General features: G+C 51.0%; 1 protein-coding gene across 1 annotated transcript in view; it reads left to right on the top strand.

Moving 5' to 3' along the window:
- The window catches only part of NT5DC2 (5'-nucleotidase domain containing 2), a 51,043-nt gene that overhangs the window by 25,557 nt on the left and 702 nt on the right, over positions 1 to 24,784 (top strand). The window contains exons 2-11 of the mRNA XM_052649911.1: positions 21,507 to 21,691; positions 21,807 to 21,881; positions 22,079 to 22,134; positions 22,219 to 22,312; positions 22,427 to 22,555; positions 22,666 to 22,726; positions 22,819 to 22,921; positions 23,034 to 23,135; positions 23,295 to 23,376; positions 24,621 to 24,707. Coding sequence (XP_052505871.1) covers positions 21,507 to 21,691; positions 21,807 to 21,881; positions 22,079 to 22,134; positions 22,219 to 22,312; positions 22,427 to 22,555; positions 22,666 to 22,726; positions 22,819 to 22,921; positions 23,034 to 23,135; positions 23,295 to 23,376; positions 24,621 to 24,707 — 974 coding nt within the window. The remainder of the gene's footprint in view (positions 1 to 21,506; positions 21,692 to 21,806; positions 21,882 to 22,078; positions 22,135 to 22,218; positions 22,313 to 22,426; positions 22,556 to 22,665; positions 22,727 to 22,818; positions 22,922 to 23,033; positions 23,136 to 23,294; positions 23,377 to 24,620; positions 24,708 to 24,784) is intronic.

Raw genomic sequence — 24,784 nt, 5'->3', positions numbered from 1 at the left:
TGTGTGTGTGTCTCTCTCTGTGAGTGTCCCTCTCCCTGTCTCTCCCTCCCTCTCTCTCCACCTCCTGTTTTGAAGAAAATGTTCACTTTCATCTCAGCTTCAAAGGATGTGTTAACAAAAGCAGCCACTCATTATATACAGGTGAGTGATACCCTTATTCATTAGAGAATTATCTAGCGTACTTCAATATACTAACATCACAAGAAAGGACAGAAACAGCAGAAGACACCTCTCCAAAGTGGGTTTTGACCAACGTCCACACCTGAACAGCGCTGGGAAGTCCCGTGACACAGCACATCTGGATTCCCAGTTAGGGAAAGGTCCAAGGCAGCAGGTCCTCTCCTTGGGTGAGACTTCAAAAACTGCAGTTTGGGTTCCCGCTGATAATCCCAGCATGCACACTGAAATCCTGGTCGGTCTGTGAGCAAGTAGCAGCTCTGGTTTCACGTTAATGCTGTCTGTTTTGTTCTGTGAAACTTGGAATGTTTGTTAAGCCTGGCCAGACCCCCTCCAGGGGCTCAACAGTTTGGAGATGCGTCCCCTATCTAATCTAAGGTGCCCCTATCTTATCGAAGGTGCCCCTATCTAATCTAAGGTGCCCCTGTCTTATCGAAGGTGCCCCTATCTTATCTAAGGTGCGAGGCTTGGAGTCTTAGCAGACAGGGTCAGGGGTCTGCTCTGCTTGGTCTCTGAAGCCTAAACCAGACTGTCCATTTGCTTCCCCCGCGTCCGTGTCCCTGTCCCTGCTCGCCCCCCTTCTGGCTCTGCCTCTCTGCGTCTTTGCCTCTCCCGCCGCCTCCCCCGCTCCTCTGCCTCCCCCTCCCCTCCGCGTCTCTCCTCCTCCTCACTCTCCCCTCTCTTCTTCCCTCCTCTGCCTCTTTTGTCACTGCCTTGCTCTCTCTCCTGCCCTGTGCCTCTGCCTGTTGTTGCCTCTCTCTCTGCCTCCATTCCTGTCTGTCTCACTCCCTGTATGTTTCCCTGTCCGTCTGCCTTCCTCACTCCCTACCTCTGTCTTACTTTCTCTGATTGCCTCTCTGTCTCTCTCACTCTCTAATTCACCGTCTCTGTCAGTCTCTCTCCCTGTCTCTGTGTTTCTCTCTCTCTCACTCTCTGCTCCCCACCAGGCCCTGCCTCTCATTCTTCCTCCCTGCCCCTCTCTCCCTCACTCATTCATGCTCGCCCGCGCCCCCCGCCTCCTCTCTCTCCCTCCCTCTCCGTCTCCCTGCCTCTGTGTCTCTCTCTCCTCGCCTCCCTTTCTCCCTCTCTCCCACCTTCCTCTTTCTCTCCCGTTTTCTCTCTGGTTCTTTCTCCTTCTCTTCTTCCTCCCTCTCTCTCTGCTTGCCCTGTTTTACAGTCTGCATGTAGTGACGTCATACGGCATTGGGTCTTTCTGACTCACCTCACTCAGTGTGATGATCTCTCAGCGCACCCATGTTGGCTTCGGGTGACGTTGTTTTGTTCTGTTTTATGGCTGAGCAGCGCTCCGTTGTGTCCATGTACCACATCGATATCCGTTCACCTGTCCATGGGAATTTAAGCTGTTTCCGTGTCTTGGCTTCTGTGTGTTGTGCTGTGTGAACATAGGGGTGCATGTATCTTTCTGAATTAGTTTGTTTATTCATTTATGGCTGCGCTGGGTCTTTGTTGGCATGGCTGGGCTTTCTTAAGCTGCAGTGAGCAGGGCCCCTCTCTGGTTATATGTGGGGGCCCCTCTCTGGTTGCGTGTGGGGGCCCCTCTCTGGTGGTGGCGCGGTGGCTTCTCTTGCTGTGGAGCGTGGTCTCTAGGGCGCACGGGTTTCCGCGGTTGCAGCAAGCAGGCCCAGTGGTGGAGGCACACAGGCTGTAGAGTCGGCAGGCGTCAGGAGTTGGGAGGCGTGGGCCCCGCGTTTGCGGCCTGTGAGCCCCGTAGTTGTGGCACATGGACTTAGTTGCCCTGCAACATGGTGACTCTTCCCAGACCCAGGATCAAACCCAGCTCCCCTGCATTGGCAGGCAGGTTCTTAACTACTGGACCATCAGTCGTGTCCTCTATGTGTTTCTTTAAGTCTTCAGTGATCTCTTGGTTATATAGTAGCATATTATTTAGCTTCCATGTGTTTTTGTGGTTTTCTTTTTTTTTTTCCCCCTGTAATTGATTTCTAATCTCAATACTGTGGCCAGAAAAGATGCTTGATATGATTCCCATTTTCTTGAATTTAATGAGGCTTGATTTGTGACCTAAGATGTGATCTGTCCTGGAGAATGTATCAGTGCACTTGAGAAGAAAGTGTATTCTGCTGCTTTTGAGTGGAATGTTCTATCAGTATCAATTAAGTCTGTCTGATCTGTTGTGTCCATTAGAGATTGACTTAAATTCCCTTATTTATTTTCTGTCGGTTTTCGTGGAGTGTTACAGTCCTCCACTGTCATTGTGTTGGGCTTCCCCGGGGTTCAGACGGTAAAGAGTCTGCCCTCAATACAGAAGACCTGGGTTCAAATCACGGGTCAAGGGGATTCCCCTAGAGAAGGGCCTGGCTCCGCACTCCAGTATTCTTGCCTGGAGAATTTCACAGAGGAACCTGGTGGGCTACATCCATGGGGTCACAAGATGTCAGACACGACTGAGAGACAGCACACTGCAAGGATCACTGCATAATTGTGTTACCATCAGTTTCCCCTTTTATGGCTATGAGCGTTTGCCTTACGCGTTGATCTGCTTCTGTGTTAGGTGAATAATTATAGTTGTTATGCGTCCTTGTGGAATTGACCCCTGATCAATAGTGACCTTCCTTGTCTCTTGTAACAGTCTTTATTTTAAAGTCTCTTTTACCTGATGAGTAATGATATTCCGGCATTCTTTTGATTTCCATTTGCATGGATTATCTTTTTCCACCCTCTCACTTTCATATGGTATGTGTCCCTAGGTCCGAAGTGGATCTCTTGTAGACAACATATATAAAAAAGTCTTGGTTTTTCAGGCGTTCAGCCAGTCTGTGTCTTTTGGTTGGCACAGTGACCTATTTTAGGTAATTATCAATACGCATGGTCCTATTACCATTTTCTTAATTTTTTTGGATCTGTTTTTGTGGTTCCTATTCTCCCTTGTGTTTTCAGCCTGGAGAAGTTTTTAAGCAATTTTTGTAAACCTGGTTTCGTGGTGCTGAATTCTCTTACCTTTTGCTTGTCTGTAAAGCCTTTTTTTTTGGCTGCGCTCTGAGGTATGTGGGATCTTAGTTCCTTGACCAGCAGTCGAGCTCATACCCCGTTTGGAAGCTCAGAGTTTCAATAGCCAGGAAAGTCCCTTGTCTGTGAAGCGTTTGATTTCTCCACTGAATCTGAGTGATATTGCTGGGTAGAATAATCTTGGTTGTAGATTTTTCCTTTCTGTCACTTTAAATATATCAAGCCACTCCCGTCTGCCCTCTGCTCAAAAATCAGCTGATAACCTTATATGGATTCCCTTTTATGTTATTCTTGCTTTTACATTGCTGCCCTCATTTTTTTTTAATTAAATTCTGTTAATTTGATGAATATGTGTCTCATCATTTATCTCCTTAGGTTTATCCTGTATAGGACAGCCTGAACTTGGGTGGCTATTTCCTTTCCTATGTTAGCGAAATTTTCATCTGTAATCTCTGCAAATATTTTCTCAGACCCTTTCTCTCCTGAGACCCCTATGATTTGAATGTTGGTGTGTTTAATGTTGTCCCAGAGGTCTCTGAGCCTGTTCTCATTCATTTTGATTCTTTTTTCTTTATTCTGCTCCTCAGCAGTTCTTTCCACCATTCTTTCAGCTCATTTATTCGTTCCGCTTCATTTATTCTGCTGTTCATTCCTTCTAGTGTATTTTCCATCTCTGTTCTTGTGTTCTTCACCACTCTTTGTTTGCGCTTTAGTTCTTCTAGGTCCTTGCTACACATTTCTTGTATTTTCTCAGTCTGTGCCTCCGTTCTGTTTCTGAGATTTAGGATCATTTTTCCCGTCATGCTCTGAACTCTTTCTCAGGTAGGTTGCCTGTTTCCTCTTCATTTATTTTGTCTTGTAAGTTTTTACATTGCTCCTTTGTCTGTACCATATTTTTTGTCATCTCTCTTGTTTTTTTTTTTTTTTTTTTGATGGGCGGGACTGTGTTCCTGTCTTGCTGGTTGTTCGGCCTGCAGTGTCCAGCACTGGAGTTTGCAGGCCGTGGGTTGAGCCGGGTCCTGGTACGGAGATGAGAACCTCTGGGTGAACTCACTCTGATTAATGTCGACAGGACTGTGTTCCTGTCTTGCTGGTTGTTTGGCCTGCAGTGTCCAGCCCTGGAGTTTGCAGGCCGTGGGTTGAGCTGGGTCCTGGTACGGAGATGAGAGCCTCTGGGTGAACTCACTCTGATTGATGTTGTCTGGCGCCTGAGGTTCTCTGTTAGTCCGTGGCTTTGGGCTTGGTGTTCCCGCCACAGGAGCTCAGGCCTGATCCCTAGCCTGGGAACCACGATGCTGCAGGTCACACAGTGATGCCAAAAAAACAGCAAATAAGGAGCAGAACAGTAACAAGGAGTAAAAAATTAAAAAGTAGAAAATATATTTTAAAAAGTGAAAAACATAACAACAAAGTTAAAGAGAATCACAATAGGAGGGAAGTAGCTAGCAAAGGCGCTGGGCGGGGTGGGGGGAGGCTTTAGGCCCAGGACCTGCACAGCCATGGGGGACCCTGAGGGGTAGAGACTCAGGCCCTGGACCCCAGCTGGCTTCCCAGGTCCTGAGCAGGTGGGGAAGGTGCTTCCCAGCTTGTCTCTGTCCCTCCAAAGGTCTGTCCCCTACCCTGCTGATCACTGCAGCATGGGTGAAAGTGAAAGTTTCTCAGTCATGTCCATGGACTGTACAGGGACCCAGGGCAGAATACTGGACTGGGTACCCTTTCCCTTTCCCTTCTTGAGGGGATCTTCCCAACCCAGGTATCAAACCCAGGTGGACTCTACCAGCCGAGCCATGAGGGAAGCCCAGGAATACTGGTAAGGGTAGCCTATCCTTTCTCCATCAGATCTTCCCGACCCAGGGACCGAACTCGGGTCTCACGCGCTGCAGACGGATTCTTTACCCTCTGAGCTATCTCCTCCACCACATCCTCCCTGGTTGCAAGGAAACTCCTGCAGCCCTCTTATGTGTCCGAGCTCCCCGCTAGCACCTGGTTGGCGCTGTTCCCTGTTCTCCTGCACCGTCTTTACCCCACTTCTGGTATCCGGTTTTGTTCTGAGTACTCCGCAGTCTTTTTTTCCTACTTCTAAAAAAAAGCATGGCTCTGTTTCTCATTTCTGGCTGTGCTGGGTCTTCGGTGCTGCCCGGGCTTTTGCTGTGGAGAGCAGGGGCTACTCTGCGCTTGCAGTGCATGGGCTTCTCGTTCTGGAGCACGGGCTCGGCGGTTGTGGGGTGCGTTCTCAGCTGCTCCGCAGCACGTGCAGTATTTCCAGATCAGGGATGGAGCCCGTGTATCCTGGCTTGGCGGGATGGATTCTTTATCACTGAGCCACCAGGGAAGTCCTGACCTCCTCAATCTTGAGAACAGACACTGGACAATAGAAGGAATAATCATTGCTGATAGAGGAAGTCATTGTTAAGGGGACTCAGTTTTAATCCCCACTTCAGTTTTATCTTTCCCTGAATCTTTCAGGAAACAGAGAGGCACCTACTCTGGCTACTTCCTGGCGGGGCGGGGGGGGGGGGGGGGGCCTGCAGTGCTGCCTAAATTCGGGGCACTGGAGACTGAATTAGAAATACTTGATTCCAAGTCCTACCTCCGAGGGCTGTGTGATGACAGTCTCAGTCCTGAGGCGCCATCTTGGTGCCGCAGACCCAGCTGGAGGAGTGGCGGCTGTGGCGCGGGACTGGGAGTAGCTGTTTCCTCAGGTTCAGGAGTCTGCCTGATCTGCCCCTCCCTTCACAGGGAGACTTGTCGCTGCCAGTTGTTCCCAAACCACTCCCTGGAAGAGGGAAGCGCACCCAGGCGCACCGAAGGCCGGAAGTAGGAAGCCCGGCGTGCCAGCAGTTAGGGTTATCTGTCGCGTGGGGCTTTGTTTCTTGTTTATCTTGGCTGTAGTGGGGGCTCCGCGCGTGCACAGCTGTTCATTGTAGCACGCGGGCTTCTCCAGCTGTGTCGTGAGGGCTCTAGAATTCACAGGCTTAGTTGCAGCAGGTGGGATCTAGTTCCCCAACCAGGGATCAAACCCAGAGCCCTCTGCATTGGACCGTGGTGCCTTAGCTGCTGGACTACTGGGGAAATCCCTGAATCTGTCGTTTGGTGGGAAAGGTAAAAGGTGTGAGAAAGCGTGAGAGTGTTAGTCGCTCAGTCGTGGCCGACTCTTTGCGACCCCATGGACTGTAGCCTGCCAGGCTCCTCTGTGAGATTTCCCAGGCAAGAAGACTGGAGTGGGCTGCCATTTCCTCCCCCAGGGGATCTTCCCGATCTAGGGGTTGAACCGGGGTCTCCTGCATAGCAGACAGATTCATTACTGCCTGAGCCAGCAGGGAAGCCCGTGAGAAAGCGTAAGAAAACAAGACTCCCGTTCGGCTTGCAACTAATCCTCAAGGTTTCCCAAAGGGCGAGATGTCCACTTCTCAGGAGGTTGTTTGCTGGCTGTAGGCAGGCCTGACAGGTCAGCCCTTGGTACCTTCTTGCGCTAGAGTGATGTACCCACGGTTTTACTCCATCCAGGTTTAGAGGAGCGTGAGTGGAAAGAGGAACGGGGTCGGGCCCCTTCCATTTCTCTTCCAGCGGCTGCTCAGTCCTGGCTGTTCCCACAGCCCCAGCAGCACCGGCTCCTGCCTGCGAAGGGCTGCCAGGGAGCTTCCAGGTGAGGGGAGGCCTGGGGACGCGCACTCAGGCACGTGGCTGACGTTGACCAGCCTGTCGTACATGCTGTTTAGTTCTACCTCTCGTGTTAGAAATACTTCTCTTTTTTAAAGCTGTCTAGCTATTTGTATTTATTTCATTGAAGTATAGTTGATTTACAGTGTTTTAATTTCTGCTGTACAGTAAGGTAGCTCTGTTCACACATGTATCCATTCTTTTTAATGTTCCTTTCCATTAGGGTTTATCCCAAGAGGTTGAATTGAGTCTCCTGCACTGGACAGTGCAGTCCGGCTGTTCATCCATCCCTGTTTTGGCTGAACCGAGTCCTCTTTACAGTGTATGGGCCTCTCCAGCTGCAGCTCGCGGTCTTCCTGCGGAGCATGGGTTCTAAAGCGCCTGGACTCCGTACTGGGGCTCCCAGGTTCTGCAGTTGCCTGTGGGGCGTTCGTTCCCCAACCAGGGGTGTAACCTGCATCCCCTGCATCGAAAGGCAGACGTCCCTGTTAAGCCGGAACTCCCAGCCCATCCCCTCCGTACTCCTGCCCGCTTGGCAACTCAAAGTCTGTTGTGTCTATGAGGCCTTTTCCCAGGTGTGTTCCGGTGTGCTGGGTTTCCCCCTCGCTGTTAGCAGTTTCTGGCACTCTCTTTTGCCCTGTCTCTTTCTCCCTCCCTCCCCGTCTCTTTCTTTTTCTTTCTGCCTCCCTCTCTCCTGGTCTGTCTCTGTCTCTCTCCCCCTCTGCCTCCCTCCTTCCGTCTTTCTGTCTCTCTTTCTCCCTACCTCCCTTTCTACCTCCCTGTCAACCTCTCGTCTCCCTTCCTCCCATGCTCCCTTTTCTTTCTCTCTTTCCCTTTCTCCCTGCTCCCCACCCCCTCAGTCTCTTCCTCCTATATTTCTCTCTCGTCCCCCGTTTCTCTTTTCATTCCTCGTCTCTCTTTCTCCTCGCCTCCATGTCTTTTGACCTCTCCCTGCGTCACTCTCTTTCTCTGTCTCTCTCTGCCTGTTTCTCCCTCTCTTAGTCTTTCTCTCTTTTGCTCTTCCTGCTTCTCCCTCTCTCCCTCCCTCTCTCTCCACCTCCTGTTTTGCAGAAAATTTTCACTTTCATCTCAGCTTCAAAGGGTGTGTTAACAAAAGCAGCCACTCATTATATACAAGTGAGTGATACCCATATTCATTAGAGAATTATCTAGCGTACTTTCAATATACTAACATCACAAGAAAAGACAAATAGAAACAGCGGAAGACACCTCTCCAAAGTGGGTTTTGACCAACGTCCACACCTGAACAGCACTGGGAAGTCCGTGACACAGCACATCTGGATTCCCAGTGGGGGAAAGGTCCTAGGCAGCAGGCCCCCTCCTTGGGTGAGACTTCAAAAATGGTAACGATGACCCCATATGTGAGACAGCAAAAGAGACACAGATGTAAAGAACAGTCTTTTGGACTCTGTGGGAGAAGGCGAGGCTGGGATGATCTGAGAGAACAGCATTGAAACATGTATATTACCATATGTGAAACAGATCGCCAGTCCAGGTTCAATGCATGAGACAGGGTGCTCAGGGCTGGTGCGCTGGGACGACCCACAGGGATGGGATGGAGAGGGAGGTGGGAGGGGGGTTCAGGATGGGGAGCACATGGACACCCATGGCGATTCATGTTGATGTATGGCCAAACCAATACAATATTGCAAAGTAAGTAGCCTCCAATTAAAATTAATTTAAAAACAAGAATTAGTGAAAAAGTAATTAAGCAGTAAGTGATAATAAAAAACAAAACTTAGTGTAAATGTTAATATTTAATACTTTCTCGAGTCAGCAATTAATTTTAAACCAAAGACCAGCAGCAACAAAATTGCAGTTTGGGTTCCCGATGATGCAAACACATCCTGGTCAATCTGTGAGAAAATAGCAGCTCTGGTTTCATCTTAATGCTGTTTGCTTTGTTCTGTAAAACTTGGAATGTTGTTAAGCCTGGGACCTCGTTGGCCAAATCCCTCCATGGGCTCAACGATCCCATTTCGAGATCCGTCCCCTATCTTATCTGAGGTGCCAGGCTTGCAGTCTTAGACGGGGTCAGGGGTCTGCTCTGCTTGGTCTCCGAAGCCTAAACCAGACTGTCCATTTGCTTTCCCATGCCTCCCTCTCCCGCGCGCCCGCCGTGGTCTCTGTCCCGGCTCTCTCCCTGCGTCTCTTGTTTCTTTTTCCCTCGCTCTCCCCCGTCTCCCTCTCCTGCCCTGTGTTTCTTTCTCCCTTGCTCTCTCCTCTTTCTGCCTCTCTCGCCCTTTTTCTCCTCCTCTCCCCTCGGCCCTCTTCCTCACTGCTCTCCTCCCTCCTCCGTCTCTCTGTTCTCCTTTGCCTCTCCCTTCCCTCCTCCCGAACCTCCCTCTCTTTCTCATCACCTCCTTTTCTCTCTCTCTGTCCTGCCCTGCCTCTCTCTCCCTCCTTCCCTCTGTCTCTTCTTTCTCCCTTGCTCTTTCTCTCTCTGCCTCTGTCACCCTTTAATTCTCACTCCTTCAGTCTCTCTTCCTGTCTCTGTGGTTTATCTTTCTCTCACTTCCCATCTTTCCTCTCTGTGTCCTTTCTTCTCTCCCTGTCTGTCCCCCCCGCCCCGCTCATTCCTGCCCTCACCCCCACCGTGTCTCTCCCCCACCTCTTTCTCTGCCTCCTTCTCCATCTCTCTCTCTTCTGTCTTTCTCCTTCCCTCTCCCTTCCTCCCTAGCTCCTTCCCTCCCTGCCTCTGTCGGGGTCTCCTCGTCTCCCTTTCTTCCTCTCTCCCACCTTCCTCTTTCTCTCCCATTTTCTCTCTGGTTCTTTCTCCTTCTCTTCTTCCTCCCTCTCTCTCTGCTTGCCCTGTTTTATAGTCTGCATGTCAGTGACGTCATACGGCATTGGGTCTTTCTGACTCACCTCACTCAGTGTGATGATCTCTCAGCGCACCCATGTTGGCTTCGGGTGACGTTGTTTTGTTCTGTTTTATGGCTGAGCAGCGCTCCGTTGTGTCCATGTACCACATCGATATCCGTTCACCTGTCCATGGGAATTTAAGCTGTTTCCGTGTCTTGGCTTCTGTGTGTTGTGCTGCGTGGACATAGGGGTGCATGTATCTTTCTGAATTAGTTTGTTTATTCATTTATGGCTGCACTGGGTCTTTGTTGATGCGGGTGGGCTTTCTCAAGCTGCAGTAAGCGAGGCTCCTCTCTAGTTGCATGGGGGGGCCCCTCTCTGGTTGTGTGTGGGGGCCCCTCTCTGGTTGCGTGTGGGGGCCCTCTCTGGTTGCATGTGGGGGCCCTCTCTGGTTGTGTGTTGTGGCCCCTCTCTGGTTGTGTGGGGGCCCCTCTCTGGTTGTGTGTGGGGGCCCCTCTCTGGTTGCGTGTGAGGGCCCCTCTCTAGCTCTGGAGCGTGGTCTCTAGGCCTCGTCGGTTTCTGCAATTGCAGCAAGCAGGCCCAGTGGTGGAGGCGCACAGGCTCCGGACTGTGTGGACTTTAGCAGTTGGGAGGCGTGGGCCCAGTGTTTCCGGCATGTGGGCTCCGTAGTTGGGACGCACGGGCTTAGTTGCCCTGTGGCATGTGGAATCCTCCCAGACCCGGGATCAAGCCCAGGCTCCCTGGCAGGCAGGTCTTAACCACTGGGCCAGCGGGGCGTCCTCTGTGTGGTTTGTTGTCTCTAGTGATCTCTGGCTTATTTAGTGGCGTGTTGTTTATCCTCCATGTGTTTTTGTGTTTTTCATAGTTTGGTCTTTTCCCCTGTAATTGGTTTCTATTTTCATAATTCTGTGATCAGAAAAGATGCTTGATGTGATTTCCATTTTCTTAAATTTAGTGAGGTTTGATTTAAAACCCAAGATGTGATCTGTGCTGGAGAATGTGTCATGTGCGCCTGAGAGAAAGTGCATTCTGCAACTTTTGAGTGGAATGTTCATCAATATCAATTAAGTCTATCCGGTCTATTGTGTTAATTAAAGATTGTGTTTACTTATTTTCTGTCTGGATGATTTGTCCATTGGTGTAAGGGGAGTGTTAAAATCCTTCACTGTAATTGTGTTGGGCTTCCCTGGTGGCTCAGACAGTAAAAAATCTGTCTGCAGTGCAGGAGACCTGGGTTCAAACCTTGGTCTAGAAGATCCCCTAGAGAAGGGAATGGCTCTCCACTCCATTATTCTTGCCTGGAGGATTCCATGGGCAGGAGCCTGGCATGGAGTCACAAGCAGTCGGGCATGACTGAGTGACTTAGCACACTACACTCATCACTACATGATTGCGTTAATTTCGATTCCCCCTTTTATGACGATTAGCATTTGCCTTATACATTGAACTGCTCCTGTCTTGAGTGAATAAATATTTATAATTGTTATACCTCACCTCACCTCACCTCATACCTCCTTGTGGGACTTTCCTTGTCTCTTGTAACAGTCTTTATTTAAAGTCTATTTTACCTGATATGAATGATGCTATTCCAGCGTTCTTTTGATTTCCATTTGCATGGAATATCTTTTTTCATCCCCTCCTTTTCAATCTGTATGTGTCCCAAAGTCTGATGTAGGTCCCTTGTAGACAACAACATGCATGTTCCTTTTACCATTTTCTTACTGTTTTGTGGGTCGGTTTCTTGTGTTTTCAGCCTAGAGAAGTTCCTTAAGAATTTCTTGTAAACCTTTGGTGGTGCTGAATTCCCTTAGCTTTTGCTTGTTTGTAAAGGTTTTTTACGTTTTATTTCTGCCAGAGCTGTGCAGGATGTGGGATCTAAGTTCCTTGACCCCATCCCCCAGGGATGCAGCCCATGGCCCCTGTATTGGAAGTGCTGGGTTTTAAACACCTGAGAAGTCTCTTGTCTGTAAAGCTATTGATTTCTCCCTGGAATCTGAATGATATCCTTGCTGGGCAGCGTAATCTTGGTTGCACTTTCTCTCCCTTTCATCACTTTAAACATGTCCTACCATCCCATCTGTCTTGCAGAGTCTCTGCGGAAAATCAACTGATAACCTGATGGAGATTTCATCACTTTAAACATGCCCTACCATCCCATCTGTCTTGCAGAGTCTCTGCGGAAAATCAGCTGGTAACCTGATGGAGATTTCATCACTTTAAACATGTCCTACCATCCCATCTGTCTTGCAGAGTCTCTGCGGAAAATCAGCTGATAACCTGATGGAGAGTCTCTTGCCTGTTTCTGTTGCTTTAACCTTGCTGCTTTTGTGGTTGTTGTTAGTTTGATGAATATTTGTCTCTTCGTGTATCTCCTTGGATTTATCCTGTTTGGAACTGTCTGGACTTGACTGTTTCCCGTGTTAGGCAAGTTTTCAACTGTCATCCCTGCTGGTATTTGTCTCTGACCCTTTCTCTCCTTCTAGGACCCCTGTGATTGGAATGTTGGTGTGTTTAACGTTGTCCCAGAGGCCTCTGAGACTGTCCTCGTTTATTTTGGTGCCTTCTTTCTTTCTTCTGCTTCTCAGCACTCTTTCCACCATTCTTTCCTCTCACTTACTGGTTCTTCTGGTTTCGTTACCCTGCTCTTCCAGTGTATCTTCCATTCCAGTCCTTCTTGTGTTTTTCATCACTGTTTGCTTGCTCTTTAGTTCTTCTAGGTCCTTGTTAAACCTGTCTGGATTTCCTCGACCTGTGCCTCCATTCTCTTTTTGAGATTTAGGGTCATCTCTACTGTCGTTACTCTGATTTTTTTTTTTTTTTAGGTAGCTTGCCTATTTCCTCCTCATTTGTTTGGTCTTGTAGTTTTTTACATTGCTCCTTCATCTGTGCCAGATTTTTTTGTCCCTATGTTTTATATTTGATGGATGGGACTGTGTTCTTGTCTTGCTGGTTGTTTGGCCTGAGGCGTCCAACCCTGGAGATTGCAGGCCGTAGGTAAGTGCTGCAGTGAGGACCTCTGGTAGAGCTCACTCTGATTAATAGTGCCTGAATTCTGAGGGTCTCTGTTAGTCCAGGGGTTTAGACTCAGTGCTTCCACCACAGGAGTTCAAGCCTGATCCCTGGCCTGGGAGCCATGACCCCGTAGGTCACACAGTGCTGAAAAAAAAAAAAAAAGATAAGAAACCACAAGGAGAACAGTAAAAATGAATTAAAAATATAATAAATCTAGAAAATATAAAAAATAGGGACTTCCCTGGTGGTTCAGTGGCTAAGACTCTGTGCTCCCAATGTAGGGGGGTGGCGCAGGGCAGGTATGATTCCTGGCATGGCCAAAAATATATAAGAAAAACAAAAATGTAATAACAACAAAGCTAAAGAGAAGCAGTCCAGCAAGAGGAAAATAGCCAGAAGAGGCCCTGGGAGGCTGGGCTTAGGCTCAAGACCTGCACAGCCAAACGGGCCCTGAGGGTGGAGATTCAGGCCCTGGACCCCAGCAGGCTCCCTGGGTCCTGAGCAGGTTGGGGAGACCCTTGTCATGTTCCCCTCGCTTCCCCAGCCACCCCACGGAGTGCCCCAACCCCGCCTCTGCTTTGCCTCCCTCCCTCCTTCCCCCACCACATCCTACCTGCTTGCATGGGGGCTCCTCCAGTCCCATAGGTGTCTGAGGTCCCCCACCAGCACCTGGTTGGTGCCACTGTGTTCAGTTCAGTTCAGTCACTCAGTTGTGTCCGACTCTTTGCGACCCCATGAATTGCAGCACGCCAGGCCTCCCTGTCCATCAGCAACTCCTGGAGTTCACTCAGACTCACGTCCATCGAGTCGGTGATGCCATCCAGCCGTCTCATCCTCTGTCGTCCCCTTCTCCTCCTGCCCCCAATCCCTCCCAGCATCAGGGTCTTTTCCAATGAGTCAACTCTTCGCATGAGGTGGCCAAAGTACTGGAATTTCAGCTTTAGCATCATTCCTTCCAAAGAAATCCCAGGGCTGATCTCCTTCAGAATGGACTGGTTGGATCTCCTTGCAGTCCAAGGGACTCTCAAGAGTCTTCTCCAACACCACAGTTCAAAAGCATCAATTCTTCAGCACTCAGCCTTCTTCACAGTCCAACTCTCACATCCATACATGACTACTAGAAAAACCATAGCCTTGACTAGACGGACCTTTGTTGGCTAAGTAATATCTCTGCTTTTCAATATGCTATCTAGGTTGGTCGTAACTTTCCTTCCAAGGAGTAAGCGTCTTTTAATTTCATGGTTGCAGTCACCATCTGCAGTGATTTTGGAGCCCCCAAAAATAAAGTCTGACACTGTTTCCACTGTTTCCCCATCTATTTCCCATGAAGTGATGGGACTGGATGCCATGGTCTTCGTTTTCTGAATGTTGAGCTTTAAGCCAACTTTTTCACTCTCCTCTTTCACTTTCATCAAGAGGCTCTTTAGTTCCTCTTCACTTTCTGCCATAAGGGTGGTGTCATCTGCATATCTGAGATTATTGATATTTCTCCTGGCAATCTTGATTCCAGCTTGTGCTTCTTCCAGCCCAGCGTTTCTCATGTCTCTGCATATAAGTTAAATATAAGTTAAATAAGCAGGGTGACAATATACACCCTTGACGTACTCCTTTACCTATATGGAATCAGTCTGTTGTTCTATGTCCAGTTCTAACTGTTGCTTCCTGACCTGCATATAGGTTTCTCAAGAGGCAGGTCAGGTGGTCTGGTATTCCCATCTCTTTCAGAATTTTCCACAGTTTATTGTGATCCACACAGTCAAAGGCTTTGGCATAGTCAGTAAAGCAGAAATAGATGTTTTTCTGGAACTCTCTTGCTTTTTCCATGATCCAGCAGATGTTGGCAATTTGATCTCTGGTTCCTCTGCCTTTTCTAAAACCAGCTTGAACATCTGGAAGGTCACGGTTCATGTATTGTTGAAGCCTAGCTTGGAGAATTTTGAGCATTACTTTACTAGCATGTAAGATGAGTGCAATTGTGTGGTAGTTTGAACATTCTTTGGCATTGCCTTTCTTTGGGATTGGAATGAAAACTGACCCTTTCCAGTCCTGTGGCCCCTGCTGAGTTTTCCAAGTTTGCTGGCATATTGAGTGCAGCACTTTCACAGCATCATCTTTCAGGATTTGAAACAGCTCAACTGGAATTCCATCACCTCCACTAGCTCTGTTTGTAGCGATGCTTTCCAAGGCCCACTTGACTTCACGTTCCAGGATGTCTGGCTCTAGGTGAGTGATCACACCATCGTGATTATCTTGGTCATGAAGATCTTTTTTGTACAGTTCTTGTGTGTATTTTTGCCACCTCTTCTTAATATCTTCTGCTTCTGTTAGGTCCATACCATTTCTGTCTTTTATCGAGCCCATCTTTGCATGAAACGTTCCCTTGGTATCTCTAATTTTCTTGAAGAGATCTCTAGTCTTTCCCATTCTGTTGTTTTCCTCTCTTTCTTTGCATTGATCGCTGAGGAAGGCTTTCTTATCTCTTCTTGCTATTCTTTGGAACTCTGCATTCAGATGCTTATATCTTTCATTTTCTCCTTTGCTTTTTGCTTCTCTTCTCTTCACAGCTATTTGTAAGGCCTCCCCAGACAGCCATTTTGCTTTTTTGCATTTCTTTTCCATGGGGATGGTCTTGATCCCTGTCTCCTGTACAATGTCATGAACCTCCATCCATAGTTCATCAGGCACTCTATCTATCAGATCTAGTCCCTTAAACCTATTTCTCACTTCTACTGTATAATCATAAGGGATTTGATTTAGGTCATACCTGAATGGTCTAGTGGTTTTCCCTACTTTCTTCCATTTAAGTCTGAATTTGGCAATAAGGAATTCATGATCTGAGCCACAGTCAGCTCCCGGTCTTGTTTTTGCTGACTGTGTAGAGCTTCTCCATCTTTGGCTGCAAAGAATATAATCAGTCTGATTTCGATCTTGACCATCTGGTGATGTCCATGTGTTGAATCTTCTCTTGTGGTGTTGGAAGAGCTGCTTGCTATGACCACTGCATTCTCTTGGCAAAACTCTTTTAGCCTTTGCCCTGCTTCATTCTGTACTCCGAGGCCAAATCTGCCTGTTACTCCAGGTGTTTCTTGACTTCCTACTTTTACATTCCAGTCCCCTATAATGAAAAGGACATCTTTTTGGGGTGTTAGTTCTAAAAGGTCTTGTAGGTCTTCATAGAACCGTTCAACTTCAGCTTCTTCAGCGTTACTCGCTGGGGCTTAGACCTGGATTACTGTGATAGTGAATGGTTTGCCTTGGAAACGAACAGAGATCATTCTGTCGTTTTTGAGATTGCATCCAAGTACTGCGTTTCGGACTCTTTTGTTGCATGATGGCTACTCCATTTCTTCTGAGGGATTCCTGCCCGCAGTAGTAGATACAATGTTCATCTAAGTTAAATTCACCAATTCCAGTCCATTTTAGTTCGCTGATTCCTAGATGTCGACGTTCACTCTTGCCGTCTCCTGTTTGACCACTTCCAGTTTGCCTTGATTCATGGACCTGACATTCCAGGTTCCGATGCAATACTGCTCTTTACACTGTGTTAGGAGACGTGAATTCTTTGTCCAGTTACTCCACCATCTGTGCTTCACCTCTGGTTTCCATTTTTGCTCTCAGTACTCCTCAGTCCTTTTTTTTTCCCCCACTGTTTTAAATATATGATTTCATTTATTTATTTCTTTGGGTGAGCTGAGTCTTCATTAGCATGTGGACTTTATCTAGTTGCAGCTCTCGGCCTTCTCCTGTTGTGGAGCATGGGCTTAGAGCACGTGGTCTCAATAGTTGCGGCTAGCAGGTTCTCTAGTTGTCACGAGTTGGTTTAGTTGCCCCAAGGCATGTGGGGTGTTTGTTTCCCAGCCAGGGATCTAACCTGCATCCCCTGTCCATTCTAAGTGTCAGAGTTTGCTTCTCCTAACCCCTGAACTGCCAGTCCATCCCTTCCCTCCTCCCCTCACCCTTGGCAACTAAAACTCTGTTCTGTCTGTGAGGCTGTTTCTTCAGTTCGGTTCAGTCGCTCTGTCGTGTCCAATTCTTTGCAACCCCACGGACGGCAGCACGCCAGGCCTGCCTATCCGTCACCAGCTCCCAGATCTTGCTCAAACTCATCTCCGTCGAGCCGGAGATGCCATCCAACTATCTCATCCTCTGTCTTCCCCTTCTCCTCCTGCCCTCTGTCTTTCCCAGCATCAGGGTCTTTTCCAGTGAGTCAACTCTTCGCATGAGGTGGCCAAAGTATTGGAGTTTCAGCTTCAGCATCAGTTCTTCCAATGAACACCCATGACTGATCTCCTTTAGGATGGACTGGTTGGATCTCCTTGCAGTCCAAGGGACTCTCGAGTCTTCTCCAACACCACAGCTCAAAAGCATCAATTCTTCGGTGCTCAGCTTTCTTTACAGTCCAACTCTCACATCCATGTATGACCACTGGAAAAACCATAGCCTTTAGACAGACCTTTGTCAGCAAAGTAATGTCTTTGCTTTTTAATATGCTGTCTAGGTTGGTCGTAGCTTTTCTTCCAAGGAGCAAGTGTCTTTTAATTTCATGGCTGCAGTCACCATCTGCAGTGAGTTTGGAGCCCAAGAAGATAAAGTCTGTTTCTTAGGTATGTTCATTTGTGCCCTGATTCTTCCCTGTCTTTCATTCTGTTTCTCTTGCCCTGTCTCTTTCCTCTCCCTCACTTCCTCCCTCTATCTTTCCCTTTCTCTCACTTCCTCCCTCCTTCTCTCCTGACCTTTCTCCCTCTCTTTTCTGCTGCTTTCTCTCTCCCTCCCTCCTCGGTATGTCTCTTCCTGTATATCTCTTGGCCTCTCTCTGACTGTCTCCTGGTCTCTTTCTGTCTCTGTTCCCTTTCTCCCTTCTTCCCTATCTCTGTCTGTCCTTCCCTTCTCCTCCCTCTCTCCCCCACCCCTTTCTTTCTCTCTCCCTGTCAGTGTCTCCCTCCCTTTTTCTCTCTCCAGTCCACTGTTTCTCCTGCCCCGCCCCCCCCCCTTCACCGCACCCCTTCTCTCCACCTCCTGCCCGCCCTCTCTGGCTCTCTGCCTCCCTCCCTCTCTCTTTCCATCTCCCCTGTCACTCCGCCTTCCCCCTCACACCCTGTCTTTCTGTCCCCTTCTTCCTCTGTTTCTCCCTCACTTCTTCCCTTCTCTCTCTCCCTGGCGCTCTGCCTTTCTCCTTTCTTCCCTCCCTCTTTCTCCCTAGCGCCCCGCCCCCGCCCCGTGTTCCTCTGTCTCTCCCACCTCCCCTGCCTGCCTTCTCTGCGTGCCCTGTGTGGGTTCCACATGTAAGTGATGCCGAATGCTCTTTGCCTGTCTGACTTCACTCAGCATCATAGCCTCTAGTTGCGCCCTCAGCGGCACTGTTCTGTCCTTTATTCCCACGTCCGAGTCGTGTTCCTTCATATAAACGCACCACATCTTAGGAGCTTCCCGGTGGCTCCGCTGGTAACGAACCTGCCTGCGATGCAGGAGTCTCGGGTTTGATTCCTGGGTCGGGAAGATCCTCTGGAGAAGGGATAGACTGCTCACTCCAGTATTCTTGCCTGGAGAATACCGTGGACAGAGGAAGCTGGCGGGCTGTACTCCATGGGGTTGCAAAGAGTTGGACACGACTGAGCAAGTAGGCACACGCACCCACCACATCTTCCCCCACCCTTCTGTCGGTGGAGATGTGTTTCTGCGTCTTGGCTGTGTGTATGGTGTTGCCATGAACGCAGGAGTGTATGCATCTTTGGAAGTGGGTTGTATGTATTTATTTTGGCCGCACTTTGTCTTCGGCGCTGCACACGGGCTTTCTCAAGTTTCAGCGAGCGGGGGGCTGCTCTCCGCTTGTGGTGCACGGTGTGGCTGTTCTTGTCGAGGGTCAAGGGCTCAGGGCGAGTGGGCCGCAATGATTGCCGAGCTGGGCTCGGTATTTGCAGTGTGAGCTCAGTAGCTGTGCAGGCGCTTGGTTGCCCTGCCATGTTCTAGTCGTGTCTGACTCTTGGCGACCCCGTAGGCTGTAGCCCGCCAGGCTCCTCCGTCCATGGGATTCTCCAGCAAGAATACTGGAGTGGGTTGCTATGCGAAAGTTTGTAAGTTTGATTAGGTCCCGTTTCTTCATTTTTGTTTTTATTTGTATTGTCTTGGGAAACTGGCCTAAGAAAACATGGGTGCGACTTTCATCAGAGGCTGTTCTGCTAGGAGTTTTCTGGCGTCGTGTCTGTGTGGTGTGAGGGTGCGTCCTGCCTGCACTGGTTTACATGCCGTTATCTAACCGCAGCTTTCCAGCACCACGAAACGCTTCCCTCTCTACTCTTAGAAGCCAGGAATGGCCTTCATATGTCGTTTCACAGGGGCTCAATCCTAGCCCACTTCTAAGAGCCACAACTGGAAAACGTTCCTTTTTCAGTGCATTGCCTGGCACAGCTTGGGGAGAGTTTTCTTCAGGGCGCAGTCCATCATTTCGGCCTTTCTTGTAGGTTGGGGCCTCCATGCTGAGTGAAGTTTCCAGTTTGTGCCTAGAGCTTTGTGTACTGTCTGTGTTATTTCTGTGATGAAAGCAGGCCCACGGGTCACTCTGTAGAGGAGAGGGGAGGCCGCACCTAGGAATAATGTCCTTAAAAAGAACTTTTGTCACTTCTGATGCCTTTCCTTTTGGCTGTGAAGGGCTCTACTCAACCTTGATCCAGGTGTAATCCTTGCAGTCTTTAGCTAAAATCTTGAGGAGGTTGGGGGAATTTTTAAATCCTTTTGGCATCCCGAGTCTGACATAGCTCAGAAATTCCAAGTTTATAAAAACACGGGAATGAGTCTGAAGTCACATCCTCACTGGTCACTTCGATTTACCATTGTTACTCCACTTTGACTTTTAAATGCGTTCCCCTCGTCAGTGTCAAAGCAGATGTACAGTGCATAGTGAGAGGCCACAAAACAGGCCACTTTTTAAAGTTAAACCATGTGTTAATATAAGCCAGTGACTTCCCCATACCTCAATACATGCAGATTTTTATCACTTCCCCTTCTGATTGCAGATCTTTCAATAGAAAGCATTGATAATCAAAATATCCGTCCAGTTCAACCTGGATGGAGATCATGTCCCTCAGTACTGGATCTCTTTTATATGTGCCTAGTTAATCCACGTTGGGGGAAAACCGATCAGGTGTCATGAGAAGGCTCAGAGGCATGTTAATGAGGACACTAAAGGCCACACGTTTTATCACTTGTATCCTGTTGTTACACAGTACCACATGTGTAGCAGTACACCCAGCTCAGTGGCATGGTATGAAGTTTATTAGAGACCTGTATTTGTCAGAAGTTCCTTCCCATAAATTTTCTTGAAGATGAAGCAGTTTTGCAAAAGTATCAGAGTACAGTAGCTGTCTATAAGTGACAGGACTTAGAAGGGCATGGTTAAAGATCTGATTACAATGTAATGAAACTTACAGTGTAAGGACACTTAGTTACAATAACAGAATTACAACTGATTACATTTAATTTAAAGTAGGAAATGTTGTTATTCAGTTGAAGTCCTGTCTGACCTTTAGTAACCGCATGGACTGCAGTACGCCGAGCTCCCCTGCCCTCCGCTCTCTCACGGTTTGCTCAGATCCATGTCCATTGAGTCAGTGGCGCTCCTGACCATCTCATGCTCTGTCGCCCTCTTCTTGTGCCTCAGTCTTGCCCAGCATCACGGTCTTTTCCAAAGAGTTGGCTCTTTGCATCAGGTGGCCAAAGTATTGGAGCTTCAGCATCAGTCCTTCCAATGAATGTTCAGGGTTGGTTTCCTTTAGGATGGACTGGTTGGACCTCCTTGCAGTCCATGGGACTCTGAAGAGTCTTCTCCAGCACCGCAGTTCAAAAGCATCCATTCTTCAGCGCTCAGCCTTCTTTATGCTCCAACTCTCACATCCTGCGTTACTACTGGAAAAACCATAGCTTTTGACTATATGCATTCTCAAGTGAGCCCTATGTTGGGGGCCAGATTTGATGCTGAAAACTCAGCCTCTGCACACCAGTGCAGAATCAAATCTGAGAGTTTGGGGTGAAGTAGGAGAGAACAGCTTGATTGCTTTGCCAGGCCAAGGGGGAGACAGCAGGTTTATGCCCCCGGAAAACAACCGCACATCCAACCCAGGAGGCACTGGGGAGGAGTTGTTAGAGTGGCTCAAGGGTGGGGTTGCTGTTAGGGGTGTGTGCAGGGCCTGCACCTTAATCGCGTCTCCAGCGCCTCCTGCTCTTGGTGAGCTGCTCTAGTTCTTCGGATCTGGCCTCGGGGGTTTCTCAGCTGCCTCTGCCCGGAGTCTGCATCCTTTGCCTTCCCAGACTAGCAGCTGTTTGTGTCTGTCCTTTGGAACCCAGGGAAGGCCATGGAGGCTGGCATCTCCTCGCTACAAACAAGAAAGAGGGGACAGAAGGCTTCCGTGCCCAGGAGCCCCATGGGGTCCTGTTCAGTTTCAGAGGCGGCAAATGCTATTATGTGGCTGGCAGGCGGCTGAAACCTGATTAGAGGGGCCTCGCCCTGAGGCCTGTGGCAGGCACACAGAGCTGAGCGGCTCCAGCCTCACCCAGCACTCCTACCCCGATGACGTTCCTAAGTCCCAACCCCAGCTTCAGGCAAGTGGAAAGGGTCAGCGCGTAGCCAGGTGTCCCCTGGGGCTTGTAAAGGCTGGAGGAGGGGCAGCTGGTGGGCTGCATCAGAGCGGTCGCCTGGTTCTCGTCGGCCCCTTATCCCACCTGTGTGACCCTGGGCGGGGGACTTTTCTCTGAGCCTGTTTGGCATGCTGAGCTCAGAGCACCCATCTTAGGGTGTCTCAGGGTCCGCCTCAGACTTGCACCTCCTCCTGTAGACCTCCTGCCCCCCGAGGTCTGCAGTCTCCTGAACCCCGCGGCCATCTATGCCAACAATGAGATCAGCCTGCGCGACGTCGAGGTCTACGGCTTCGACTACGACTACACCCTGGCCCAGTACTCGGACACGCTGCACCCGGAGATCTTCAATGCCGCCCGCGACATCCTGGTTGAGCACTACAAGGTGAGGCCAGACCAGCCCTTGGTGGGTGGGTGGCTCAATGGATCCCGAGGCAACTGCCCGGCGAGCAGGTGTGCCAACGCCGCTGGCTCAGGCCTGGCCTCATTTCCCCCAACAGTACCCAGAAGGCATTCGGAAGTATGACTACAACCCCAGCTTTGCCATCCGTGGCCTCCACTACGATATTCAGAAGGTGAGCGGAGGCATGTGGGAACTGCTTTCTTAGCCACCTGTCTCCTGGCGGTAGTGGCCTCAAAGCCGCACTTCCTTTTGTCAAGCATGGGGTCCCCTTGCTACCAGCCAGCTGGGGCATGTGGGCTAGAAAAGGCTGGCTCAGAGCCATTGGCGGGCTCCCGCCTCACCGCCCATATGCTCCCGTGGTGCCCCTAGAGCCTTCTGATGAAGATTGACGCCTTCCATTACGTGCAGCTGGGGACAGCCTACAGGTCAGTGCCACCCTGGCCTTGCCCGTGCCCCCACCTCCCACAAGGGCGCCACTTTGGACTGGTGGTCTCTGTGCACCCACCCAGGGGCCTCCAGCCTGTGCCAGACGAAGAGGTGATCGAGCTCTACGGGGGCACCCAGCACATCCCCCTCTACCAGATGAGTGGATTCTACGGCAAGGTAGGCACCCGCTCAGCGCACGCCCGGGGAGGGCTCCCAGCCCTCACCCCCGGGCCACACTGCCCTTGGGTCTCCAGGGCTGGAAGGCTTGCTCAGCCAGCGCTCCTTCCCCAGGGCCCCTCTATCAAGCAGTTCATGGACATCTTCTCGCTGCCAGAGATGGCGCTGCTCTCCTGCGTGGTGGACCACTTCCTGGGCCACGGCCTGGAGTTTGACCAAGCGCACCTCTACAAGGACGTCACAGTAAGGGCCTGGGCCTGCGCCCCAGGGTGGCGTGGACAGGGAGCCCAGACACAGCAGGGCAGGCCGTCCCGGGCTCCAGTGAGGCCTCACTGTCCCTCCACTGCCCCTAGGATGCCATCCGAGACGTGCACGTGAAGGGCCTCATGTACCAGTGGATCGAGCGGGACATGGGTAAGGGGGGCCAGGGCCCTGCTGTGGCTGCTGGGGCCGGCACAGGGCTGGCCCTCACCGCTCCCTTCTCTCCCACCCCATGTACTTCCCAGAGAAGTACATCCTGCGAGGGGACGAGACGTTCGCCGTGCTGAGCCGCCTGGTGGCCCATGGGAAGCAGCTGTTCCTCATCACCAACAGTCCTTTCAGCTTCGTGTAAGCTCCCCTGCCCCCGCGGGGGGAGGGAGCGGGACAGGGACTCGAGTTGGGTGGCACAGGCCTGGAGTCTCCCTCGGCCGCCTGCCCCACTTGGGCCCTCTCTGCCCAGGGACAAGGGAATGCGGCACATGGTGGGTCCCGACTGGCGCCAGCTCTTTGATGTGGTCATCGTCCAGGCGGACAAGCCCAGCTTCTTCACCGACCGACGCAAGTAAGGCCTGGCCGCGGTGGGCACGGGCTTGTGCTTGCTGCTCTGTGTCCCTGGGGCAGGGGCACCCCTGTGCTGACGGGCAGGTATGCCACCTGTGGTTCTCCCACAGCCTGGGAACCAGGTGTTGAACCTCACCCCAGGGCTTTGAACCCACCCTAGGCCTTTCAGGAAACTTGATGAGAAGGGCTCGCTGCACTGGGACCGCATCACCCGCCTGGAAAAGGGCAAGATCTACCGGCAGGTGAGAGCCAGCTGGGTGGGCCCTCCCAGGGCCTGTAGGGGCCCAGCCCCGATGCTTGGCCTCGCCGTGCCATGCTCTCCTCACATGTGCTGTGAAGCTCTTCAGTAGCTCAGGCATTCAGTAAGCGCCCACTCAGTGGGGCTGAGCCATCTGCTGCAGCCAGACAGCCTAGTTGGGGCGGCCCACAGGCCTCTGAGGACCCCTTTTCCTGGTTGGCTAGGAAGGTGAGAAGGGGCCTTGTGCTTGGTTGGGGAGGTGTTAGGTGGCTGTGAGCAGGAGGTGATGAAGTATTTGGCTCTGGATGGAATGTGGAAATCCTGGCTGAGCTGGGGCTTCTTAGAGACAGTGGTTCGGGGTTGGGGGTCAGGCCAGTACCGCAGCCTTGGGCTGCCTGGTGCCGAGCCCAGCCTGCAGGCAGGACCCCGGCCCTGCACCTGCCCAGCCTCCCATGCTGGCAGCCCCCTTGGGCAGAAGCTGTCACGGTGACACTCTTGTCTTGGCCTCCTGGCTGAGCCTGAGAACTGTCACTCCACCTTTGTGGGAAACGCTGTTTTCTTCTTTGGCAGGTTTTAGACTTTCGTTTAAGCCTCATGTTCTGAAATTTCACCACGTATGTGGTTTCTCTGTTCTCTCCCTGCCTGTCTCCTGCCAAACTTGGCACATCCTCAGCACTTGGCCCGCTCATACTTCCCTCTTCCTTGGGGTCCCCTGCACCTCACTCTTTGCCCCCTTACCTGTCTGCCCCGTGGCTCTCACCTCCCCAGGCCTCTCCCGTGGGCAGGCTGTCCCGGCCCACCCCGGTGTCTGCTCCCCTACCAGCCGCCTCTGCCGTGTTGGATGGAGCCTGGCTGTTTTCATCTTTTCTCTGCCTTTGGCGCGGGAGGGGCAGGCACCTCACAGGGAAGTCTGCCATTGGTCTGCCGGGCCCCTCGGGGCTCGGGCCCGGGTGGCCTGCTGGCTGCGGGGCCACGGCTGCAGTTTGTTTCCCACAGAGTGGACTCAGGCTGTCGCTTGCATGGGTGTGAGGGCACAGGGCGGGGAGGCCTTCCTGCCGCGGGCAGACCCCCTTCCTGAGTGTGAAGGGGAGGCGGCTAGGGCCAGGGCCCAGAGGGGCCCCGAGGCCACGGGAAAGGGCAGCCCTACATCCGGCCTCGCTGCCTCTGGGGGCTGGGGACGCCTGGCGGAGGGGAGCCGGAGGGGAGCCCACGCGGCTCAGTGGGCGTAGCTGTGTCCCCCGTCCCCAGGGAAACCTGTTTGACTTCCTGCGGCTGACGGAATGGCGCGGCCCCCGAGTGCTCTACTTCGGGGACCACCTCTACAGTGACCTGGCGGTAAGGGGGGCCGGGGCTGGGGCCCCCTGGGGAGGTGGGGGGCTCTCCTGGCTGCTGCTGAGGCCGGTCTCCCCGGC

Source organism: Budorcas taxicolor, chromosome 1 (assembly GCF_023091745.1).
Source record: "Budorcas taxicolor isolate Tak-1 chromosome 1, Takin1.1, whole genome shotgun sequence".
Taxonomy (NCBI): domain Eukaryota; kingdom Metazoa; phylum Chordata; class Mammalia; order Artiodactyla; family Bovidae; genus Budorcas; species Budorcas taxicolor.
The sequence above is the reverse complement of the archived record's forward strand: the minus strand, read 5'-3'. Positions and strand labels throughout refer to the sequence as shown.